Source organism: Sarcophilus harrisii, chromosome 2, assembly GCF_902635505.1.
Source record: "Sarcophilus harrisii chromosome 2, mSarHar1.11, whole genome shotgun sequence".
NCBI classification, from domain to species: Eukaryota; Metazoa; Chordata; class Mammalia; order Dasyuromorphia; family Dasyuridae; genus Sarcophilus; species Sarcophilus harrisii.
This window is the reverse complement of record NC_045427.1, coordinates 261,194,588-261,205,552: the sequence shown is the minus strand read 5'-3', so window position 1 is coordinate 261,205,552 and position 10,965 is coordinate 261,194,588. Positions and strand designations below refer to the sequence as shown.

The 10,965-nt window shown below is 42.8% G+C and overlaps 1 protein-coding gene across 4 annotated transcripts in view; it reads right to left on the bottom strand.

Annotated features, from left to right (window-relative positions):
- Positions 1 to 1,191: 1,191 nt before the first annotated feature.
- Positions 1,192 to 10,965, bottom strand: part of PAK6 (p21 (RAC1) activated kinase 6) — an 88,839-nt gene continuing 79,065 nt past the window's right edge. For all 4 annotated transcript variants that reach the window (XM_031952082.1, XM_003755991.3, XM_031952084.1 and 1 more), the window contains 6 exons: positions 9,508 to 10,008; positions 9,268 to 9,401; positions 8,206 to 8,332; positions 7,913 to 8,038; positions 6,856 to 6,990; positions 1,192 to 2,816 (listed from right to left, as the gene is read on the bottom strand). In XM_031952082.1, coding sequence (XP_031807942.1) covers positions 2,649 to 2,816; positions 6,856 to 6,990; positions 7,913 to 8,038; positions 8,206 to 8,332; positions 9,268 to 9,401; positions 9,508 to 10,008 — 1,191 coding nt within the window. In that variant the 3' untranslated portion in view covers positions 1,192 to 2,648. The remainder of the gene's footprint in view (positions 2,817 to 6,855; positions 6,991 to 7,912; positions 8,039 to 8,205; positions 8,333 to 9,267; positions 9,402 to 9,507; positions 10,009 to 10,965) is intronic.

Here is a 10,965-nt window from a genome sequence, read left to right as displayed (position 1 = left end):
CTCTAAATCTATAAGCCTATAAAATTGGAAAATAAACTTGGAGAAACGTCCATGAGCTAGAAAGGTTAGTAATTTGTCCATGACCACTCAGACAATAATAACAATGTTAACAAAGACAATAACTAACATTTATGCAGCTGATTGTCTGCCAAGCATCGCGCTAAGTGTTTTACAAATATATTCTCATTTGATCCTTATGACAACTCTCCAATAGAAGTTCTATTGTTATCCCTACTTTACACAGGCATCTGAGACATAGGTTGATTGGTTCAGGGTCCCACACCTAGTGTCTGAGACTGAACTTTAACTTGGTTGGGTCTTCCTGATTTCAGGCCCCAGTGCTCTATCCACTGGGCTACCTACTTGCTGAATCATCTCACTAGTAATAACGATGATAAAAATTTATATAGTATTTACTGTGTGCTGAGCACAGTGCTAAGCACTTTTCAAATATCCTGTGCCCCATTTTGCAGATGAGGAAACTGAGGCAGAGGTGCAAAGGAATTCCCTTGTTACTTTTGGAGAGAGAACATAACTCTCTGATCAACACATCTCTGGTGTTGATTCTGCATGAATGGAAGTACCTCAGGGATGGGGTGGGGTGGAGCTCCCATGGTTAGTATTTTGAACATAGATTTTCTTGAACCCAGGCCCAGTGCTCTACCCACTGAGCCACCTAATACAGTTTTAGAGGATTTGAAGTAAGACTCTTAGCCTCTTTCATTATGTTCTGATAGCTGAGTCTTTCTCTTAATTTAACCTAATTTGATGGAAACAGCTTCAGACCACAACAGGAAGAGAAACGACTGCATGATTTCCCATGGTTGCTCTTCTAGCTGTAGTAGATCTTACAATGAATGTCTAAAATGGCCAGGTTAAGCAGTATAGAACCACCTACCAGAGATGGGAAATTCACCTTCTTACATCAGCTTTCCTGACCTAAGACTTGACTACTTAGAGGAAAGCCCTCTATATAGTTCTCTTCTTCCAAGGGTCCTAAAGCAAACTATTCACATTGTTTCCCTCTGTCTGTTTTCAGATCCACATTAGATGAGAAAGCTCTTCTGAGAGAAGAGAAACCAGTTATTCTGAAAAGGGAACACTATGTTTTCTCTCTTGCCTCTGACTGCTCCTGTGCAGCCTGATAAACAGTTCAGTTTGACTCTCTGGGGAAATGGAAAGAACACAAGCTTTGAACTTAAGAACACCTATTTTAATTTAAAACAGGAAACAAGTGCAAACAATTCACAAAAAGTTCTCTAGGAAGGATGATCAGTTTCCAATTCTGACCTTAAAAAAAACAAACAAACAAACTTTGCCATCTTGCTCAAAAGCAGGTTTTGGGGAAACAATGGAATTAGAAAATCCCTTCTGGTTGGGGAAGGAATCTGACAAAACTGTTTTTTAGAGATCCCTGCCTTCAACAGCTCTGATGTTGGGAGCTCCTAGCCTAGTACTGTGAACTAGGCATAGAAGTACTGCATTAGTATTTGTTAAATTGAATAGAAGTGCCTAAGGAAGCAGATGAAAATAAATTATGCTGAGAATCTCACCTCTATGATGATCTTCTTGAGGTGAGGAAATGAGACCTTGAAGGCCTTGAACCACGGTGATTTGAGTATCTGATAGGGTGGGGGAAAGGGTTCCATTTGTGAAATTCACAGGTAAAACTAAGTTCCAGTTACCTGACCATTGCTTTCTGCCTATTTCTGGCTCTGGGCTTCTGAAGCCTGAGGGTCTTCCAGAAATAGGACAAACTTCTGAAAGGATCCCAAAAGATCTCCACTAGACTTAAATACACATGTGCCAGGGACCTAGTTTGGATTTAGAGGATGGGAGGCAAAGATGAAAAAGTCCCTTAGGAACTAAATTATTTGGGAATGAGGATGGGCTGACATTATTGATCCTGGCTTTGGGATCTAACCAGAGCCAAAAGCTCCCTGAATACTTCCTCTAACTCTTAGAGGGAGTCATCCCTTTGTCCCAGAATACATCCTCTCCTGAGACAAAGTTTCCCAGTGAAAATAGCTTGTTTTCAGCTGAAGGTCAATTCTTTGTCTGGCCCAAAGCCAGAGCAGCACCCAGGTTATAGGGGAGGATGTATGCAGAATCAGAAAATAGATTTAGGTAGGATATCCATGCCTTTCCTCACCCTCTATCCCCAAGTAAGTTGGGCACAAAGGGGAGTAATAAAACTGAGCTCCTCCCATTGACACATAGGATTCATGTTTGGTGGATTAGAGCACATGGTTTTGGTGCAATGCTCTTAAATCCCCACATGAAGGGTTAAAATTGGCTTGTACAAGACTATTCTGGTCTTCGGGGTTCCTCGAAAACAGTTCTGTACAAAGAATTGGATGCGTATTGGAGAATTCCCAAAATGTCATCCTGCCTAGAGTTGTCTCAGTAATCCCAAAGGCAACTAGCGTCTCTCTTGGGTGAGAGAGAGGGGAACCAAGGGGAGAAGTCCTAGTTGGCACATGGGACCTGTTTGGGGTGGGGGATCATTTCACATTCAGTCTTTGGAGAAAATACTGAGATGATGCAGGCACTATTCCTAGCCTGCCTGGAAGGCTGCTGGTGCTTCCTCTATCCAGCATCCCTAGGCCAGCAGAACCCCAGGAGGCAGACGGACACTTTTAGTAGGCTCAGCAGGTAGAGGTGCGCTTTCGGTAGAGCTGAATCAGAGGCACCAGACACTCGGGAAGCCCTGTCTGCAGTAGGAAGGGATGATCCAGCAGCTCCTGGGCAGTAGCTCGATCCAGGGGGTCTCGAATCAGCATCCTCTCCAGGAAGTCACGAAGCACTGGGGAGGCCTGTGGAGAGTGAGAAAGGCCTGTAAAGTACAGGTGTACAATGGCAAATCAAGAAGAAAGAGGGACTCAGAAACCACAAATGAAGAAGCCAAAGTTTAGGGATATTAAGTGACTTGTCCAGTGTGAGACAATGATTAAGTGGCAAGGATAGGATTTGAACCAAAGTTCTATGAGTCCAATCATTGTACTTACCACTGTGCCAAGACTAAATCAAGGGAGCTATGTTCCTGTATGAGAGAGATTCTATTGCCTCCTGATACCACCCTCCTTGACGTTGGTATGAGGATATTTCAGGCTTCAGTTTTACTTAAATGAATCAAATGAACCTATTTTTCAGACAGCTGGTGGCACAATGGATAATCTCAGATACTACTAATTAAATGCATGACTAGGCAATTTCAGTCTCATTTGCCTCAGTTTCTCCAATTGTAAAATGAGAATAATAATAGCATTTACCTCCCAGGGTTGTTGTGAAAATGAAATGAGATAATATTTGTAAAGTGTTTAGCACAGTGCCAGACACATAGTAGGGAGCTATATAAATGATTTTTCCCTTCCCTTCAAAATATTTTCCATTCAGTTTTTAGTAATTTGTCTTCCTTATCGAGACATAGCTTGACAATCTCTACTTCCTTGTTTCTTAGGCTTACTGCCAAAATCTTAGCAGTTTATTTAGATTAACATATTGTTTTGACTATAGGCTGCATACTTAAAATGATAATCACAAAAAAAATCACACAAAAATTATTGGATACACATTTATTTGAAGTGTTTGAAATATTTCTCTGGCAGGGTTAGAACCTTCTTGATCTCCTTTGGCACAGTTAAGAAATATGACTGAAGCCAGAATATCTGGGTTCAAATCCCATCTCTGTCACTATCTGGGAAACCTTGGACAAATTAACTAAAATTTAGACTCGTTTCTTAACTCGTAAAATGGGAGTGGGTGGGCAGAGAGGATATGGACTAGCTGACTTCTAAGTTCCATTCTATGTCTAGAGCTACAATCTTACACCTTTTCTTTTGTTTTTTTCCCCTCAAATCAAATAAATAATTCACTGATGTCTCCATCTTTATTACACTTAGCATTTATTGAGTGTCAAGAACTATTCAGCCTATATGAAGATTGATCATAAGATACAATCTTCAGAAAAAATAGATATTCAGACATTACAGTATTTTCTGGGTAATGGGCCAATTTGGGGGGAAATGTTGAGCCCTTTGCTAAATACACAACCAAGAAATCTGGAGCTATGAAAATCTGGGTTACTATCTTCTTTAGCCCCAGAGGAAGACACAGCTATCCCATTGCTTGACAGAGACTGTCATTGTGTGTTTGTCCTTTGTTGCTGTTGTTACTGTCATTGTTGCCCTTTGTTCTTGAGGAGGACCATGACATCAGGAAGGTAATACCATGATTTGTAAGTGAATTGGATTGAAGTGAAAATAGGCTGTATAAAGTCATCAGCCATTCTCCAATTGACAAATGGTCAAAGAATATAAACAATTATCAGAAGAAGAAATTAAAACCATTTGTAGTAGGATGATAAAGTGCTCTAAATCACTATTGATCAGAGAAAGGCAAATTAAGACAACTCTGAGGTACCACTACACACTTCTCATATTGGCTAAGATGACAGTAAAAGAGAATGACGAATGATGGAGGAGAGGTGGGAAAACCGGGACACTGATATATTGTTGGTGGAACTGTGAACTGATCCAACCATCTGGAGAGTTATATGAAACTATGCCCAAAGGGCTATCAAACTATGCATACCCTTTGATCCAGCAGGGTCTCTACTGAGCTTGTATCTCAAAGAAATATTTAAGAAGGGAAAGGGATCCACACATGCAAAAATGTTTGTGGCAGCCCTTTTTGTAGTGGCAAGAACCTGGAAGAGTGGCTGCCCATTAGTTGGAGAATGACGGAATAAGTGATGGTATAGGATGTTATGGAGTAATTATTGTTTTACAAGAATTGACCAGCAGGAGGATTTCAGAGAGGCCTGGAGAGACTTACAGGAACTGATGCCGAGTGAAGTGAATAGAATCAAGAAAACACTGTACACAAGTAACATGATTATGCAATGATCCAATTCTTATGGATGTGGCTTTTTTCAACAATGAGGTGATTCAGGCCAATTTTAATAGACTTGTGATGGAGAGAGCTATCTACACCCAGAGAGAGGACTGTGGGGACTGAGTGTGGATCACAGCATAGTATTTTCACCATTTTTCTTTTCTCATTTTTTCTTTTTGATCTGATTTTTCTTGAGCAGCACGATAATTGTGGAAATACATATAGAAGAACTGCATACATTTAATATGTATTACTCGCTGTCTAGGGGAGGAGGAAGGAAAAAAAGGGAGAAAAAAATCGGAACAGGAGGTATTGCAAGACTGAATGTTGAAAACTATCTTTGTATGTATTTTAAAAACAAAAAACTATTATTTAAAAAGATAAAATTGGCCAAATGGAAAATAATTAAATATCTGAAGTAAGATCTGAATCCAGGTTTGACTCCAATCCAAGATTTTATCTACTATTTAGAAATGTTATGGTATAGTGGAAAGGGCACTATAAAGGAACAGTAGACCTAATTTCCAGACCTGAATCCATCACTAAATCCCTTTTTGGTCCTGAGTATAGTAGGTAAGTTCTCTGAGGCTCTCTGTCTCTGTCTTTCTCTGTCTCTTTATCTCTTTCTTGCACTATAAAATGGGAAAAATACAATACATACACTAACTTCACAAGATTTTGGTAAGGACGAAATGATAGAGTAGTGAAAAATGTTTTGGAAAACATAAAACATGATACACATGTGAGAAATTAATATCACCCAATCTAGGGCAGAGGGATGGTACCTCATAAAACTAAACCTCTTAACTCCTAGAGGAGAGGATTGTTTTGAGGTATCTGAACCCCATTGCTAAGTCCTAGAAGTAAGCAATGGGTAAATCCAAGAATTAAGAAATACTATGTGATCAATTGTCTTAGAAGATGAAGCTTCTATCTTGGTATTCCCAGGACAAAGCCAACTCTACTTGGTAGCACCCCACCTACCCCCCAACTTCCCTCCAATTCATTTCTTTTAATTGTAGTTTAGTTATAAGCTTTGATATTTTTTCTTCTGGCCACCAGATGTCAGTATAGCATTGCAGTCATTTCCTTCTAGCTGAACAGGGATAAATTATTGATTGATACTAGCATGTACCCCGTACAAAAAGGTCTGGGTTTGGGGGCACATTTCTTGTATGCAGCAAATTGCTGGGTTTTGTTTTCTTACCCATTCTGACATTTCATTTGCTTTTATTGGGTTAAAACTTTTTTTGGGGAGGGAGAAGACCATGGCTTAGATATTAATAATGATATTAGGCTCAGATCTGATGGTACATTTTGAGAACCATCACACTGTGACAAAGGAACTCTGAAAATATTTGGCCATATGCATAAATGTCCACTCCCTAAAGATGGAAGGCTCTTGAGATAGAAGAAATCTTAGAAATCAAAAATGTCTGTGATAGGTGACAAAATTAAGGTCTCTTGAGGTAAAATCATTCATCCAAGTTGACACCGATAGATGATGTAGAATTTGCATTCATATCTTCTGACTCCACGTCCAGAATTCATTCACCCTCACTTGGACCAGTCCTTTTCTACATTTCCCTTTGTACAAATCAGATTACTTTTCCTGGGTTTTGTATCTCCTACCTTTTACCTGCTTGGTTTCTTTCCTTACTCATCCTAGGACCCTGACATTTTAATAACTTCAGAGTCTAAGTAAGTCAGGGGATGCTTCTATGAGGCCTGATGTAGAAAGATGTAGAAAGAAAATTAGGAGAGGTGGTCCAACCCAAGGGTCTTGAATTTTTGTGGATAAAGAATGTCTGTAAAGGAATGTCTTTTCAGGTCAATCCAAACTGTCTGGTTTCTGTGCCCAGAGGGCTAACTCTGTCTCTGCGACTCTGGGTTCTCCCCCTTTAGAGGCAGAAAAAGTTATATGGGGCGTAACCATGGAAGATGTACGGATTTACTGACCTTGTGAGAGTTTTTCAGTTTGGGTGGGGGGCTGTCCCGGAGCCTTTTCATAGCTTGCACTGGAGAATCGCTGAAGTATGGGGGCTCCCCATCCACCATCTCAATCACCATAATGCCCAGAGACCAGATATCCACCTGTAAAAATAGCATGGGTATCAGTGACTTTCCTGTGCCAGTTCTCTCTGTACTTAGTGACTCTCTAGGTTAGGGATGGCAAGAAGCTGACTCAGGACAGACTTTATTCCCTTCACTGACCATTTTTATAGTCATTTGATCAGTCATTCACCTATATCTAAGTGACTACCATATAAAGAGTCCTAAACTTGTCCCCCAAGGAAGAGAGGACCTCTGGACTAATTCTAACCTCCTGAAAACTGAGCCAACATGAAGAAGGAGAAAGCAATTTTGCCTTACATATCTTTTCTATTTTAGCTAAAATACCAAGAGATCACTAATATGGAAATATGGTCTTCATGATTTCAGACAAATAATTGATATCCTACTACTTGCTTTCATAATGGGTGGGGTAGGGCTTGGAGGGAGGAAGAGAATTCAGAACTCAAAACATTTTTTAAACGAATGTTAAAAATAAATAATACATTTATTTTTAAAAAGCAAGTTAGCAAAAATAGATAATTAACCATGAGAGAGCAGCCAAATTCTAGAGTGAGCAATGGAAAACAATGAAGAGGAATGGATGAAGATCACAAATTTAGAGATGACTTGCTGAAGGTCATATAGTTTGGAAGTGTATAGAGCAGGATTTGAACTCGAGTTTTTCCAACTTTAAGTCCAAAGTCCTATCCACTATTCCATCTTGCCTCAAGGCAGGCATAGGGTGATGGCTATGGGGATAGGAAAACCAGGGATTTTGGATGGGGGATAAGGGACATTCTATGGCCAATACATCCAAGAGGAAGTCAAAATTAGAGCAGGGGCAAGTAGAACAAAATATGAGGGAAGGTGTGGAAAGACTGTGAGTTGAGAGACTTCTCAGGTCCAGAAAAAAGTCCCCATCAAAGCTATGTCCATTGAAGAAAATAATGTGAAGAGTTACCTCAGTTGTGTAAGGAGATCTTGAGATCACCTCTGGTGCCATCCAGTAGGGAGTGCCAACTAGGGACTTCCTTTTGGGAACATCTTTGCTGATCTGGGCACAGAATCCAAAGTCTGAGAGTTTCACCTGGTAAAGGAGAGGGAGAAGAGAGAACGAGCAAGTCAGGGAATGAGTGGTTAATTAGGAAATAGAAAGGTATCAGGAGAAGAAGAGAGGTTACAATGTAAAACACAGAGTAAAGTGGAAACTTGGTATGTCAGGTTGAAATGCAGAAAGCAAGAGGAGGGACCTACCCTTCCATCGAGGGTCAGGAGTATGGAGTCACTCTTGATGTCTCGATGGATGACCCCCTGAGAGTGAAGGTAAGCGAGGGCTTGCAAAACTGATTCACTCACAGTGGCAATCTGTTCCTCGTTCAACCTGGAGGTAGGAAGCAGGGTCTCAGTGGGATTAGCTTTGGGGAGGGTTGCAGAAGGATGGGGGAAACCAAGTAATATTGAAACAACTGAAACCAAGTGGTCTGTGACAACAGCCTCTTTTTCCCAAACAAATATTTCTGTTTTGGCCAGAAACCCTAAGGGTTTTTCCCTTCCTTTTTTATTATTTATTTGTGTGTTTATTTTATGATTACTATTTTTTTTTGATTAGGTGAGAAAGGCCATTCTTTGCCTCAAATGCTAGCAAGGAGCACACAATGAGAGAAGCTATCCCAAATGTTCATAGAGACAAAAATAAATTTTTGTGCCCGATTTGTGGCAGAGAATTCTGAGCTCATATTGGTCTAATCAGCCACAGCTGGACACACTGTATTTTGATTCTAACAGAGTGATGTCATTAACCACCTAACCTTAACCACTGAATGGCTGTGACCTCCATCAAACTGGGACCTGAAAAAGACAAGGTCTCCCACTGCATCCAGGGTCTCTCCAGTCATCCTGATCTGTATCTGGTCACTGGAGCCAGATGACCTTGCACAGCTCCCCTCTCACTGAAATCCAATTCACTTGCATGTCATGGAAGCCCCTCCCTGATATCATGGTCCTCCTCAAGAACGATAGATAAACAATAACCTCCCATAGATGGATCCATAACCATAGATCCCTAAAGCTTCAGGGCAAGACAGCAGGGGCCCAGTTCAAGCTGAGCAGTGACTCAGGTCCAGATCTAGAGGAGACTTTAGCCCCTAGAATGTCACTTCCTTACACTGGGTCTCAGTTTCACTATGTGTCCGAAGGGGAGCTTCAGCCAATGTGGGGAGATTCTCCGAGCCAGGGGTGTGTGTGAAGTCTAGGAAACTGAAAGCTAGGGTTGTTGGGGAGAGGGAGGAGGGAGGAGCCCTGGAACTAGACACATACCTGACTTGAGACACGATGTCAGTAAGGGCACCCCCCTGCAGAAACTCCATCAGCACCCACAGCTCTTCACCCACCAGGTAGCTCTTGTACAACTCTACCACGTTGACATGCTGATAATCCCTCATGATCACCACCTGGGGAGGCAGCAGGAGCCAGTATGAGGACCACTCCTAAATGGCCAGAGAATCCTCCCGCTGGCTCAGCCCTCCCCCACTCCCGTCCTCCCTTCCTCCCCCGCACCTCATTAAAGAGCAGCTCCCGGCGCTGCTGCTTCCTCAGGTCCATCATCTTGACGGCCACCTGACGCCCAGAGTGCTTCTCCCGGGCCAGACAGACGATGCCGGTGGAGCCCTCCCCGATCTTCACATAGCTCTCCAGCAGCAACCGGGGGTCTCCTTGGTCCACCACCATTCTTAGGGCTGCCTTGAACTGCTCATGGGTCACGATGCCCGGCTCCTCCCCAGTGGGCACGAGGGCCTTGGCTGCGGCGGGGTCCTGGGGGAGGTGCAGGTTGCTGGCGCTGGTTTGAGGGTGCCGGGTTCGGGGGGAGCCGGCGGGGGAGGGGCGGCCAAGGGGCGGGACCGCTGCTGGAACTGTCCGTAGGGACTTCTGGGGGCTGCTGGTTTCAGAGATGATCAGGTTATTAAAATCCCCCACAGACTGGTCTGAGATCAAAGACTGTGCCTTGGCCGGAAGGCTTGGGGGAGAGTCTTTCTGTGTCGATCGAAAGAGGGGAATGGGCTAGAGGGAGGGAAGGAAGAAAGAAGAAGATTTAACAGGAGCCAATCGGGCCTGTCTGGCCTGGATTTAGGAGCAACAGATGCAGGGGAATGGATCTGACTTCTGGAAGTTCCTGTCAGGAGTACATCAGGGTGGCTGGGAGATAAACTGAACTGAGAAGCTTCTGCAAATAAGGGCTTTCAGATAAGCCATAACCAAGCCACAATTGTGCCCTGTAATAAGGAGGCTGAATAGTTGCTCTCCATAGTGGTGACTCTCACCACTACAGAGAAGACAGTGAAAAGCCATTTTCTTCAGGGGGCACCATATTTGCTGAATGAACAATAGCAAGAGCCCAGGAAGAACACTGCAACAGAGCATCCTGCTCCTGTAGGGAGCCAAATCACAGAGACTCTGAGCTATAGTCTGGCTGCTGAATTCTTCCATCTCCCTCCTAGAGAGAGAGAGGCAGACACACAGACACAGAACCAGAGGCATAGAGACAGAGATAAACAGAAACTGAGAGACAGAGAGTGAGAGACAGAGAAAAAGAAAGACAAAGTCAGGAAGACACAGAGACAGAGGGAAAAAGAGAGGGAAGGAAGGGGAGAGAGATAGAGAGGGAGAAGGGGGAGGGAAAGAGGAGGGATGGAGAGAAAGGGGGGGAAGAAGAAGAGAGGAGGAGGGGGAGAGAGAGAGAGAGAGAGATTTTCTTGGTTGTTTTGCTCCTTAGGTAAAGAGGGAAACAAAATGGGGGTTTATTCCAGGCACCTAAAGTAGAATGTGATACAATAGGAGTGGCTCCATCTCCCCATGCGAGAGGGATAAGAGTCATGACTCCACTGCCTTATCGGTGTGATTGGAGGCATTGAGGTGATATAACTGGAACTAATGGGCTGCTTGGCTTCAGGAAGACCTGCGTTCACATCCCATCTTGTATGTTGACCAGCTATGTGACCTGGATAAATCACTTTAACT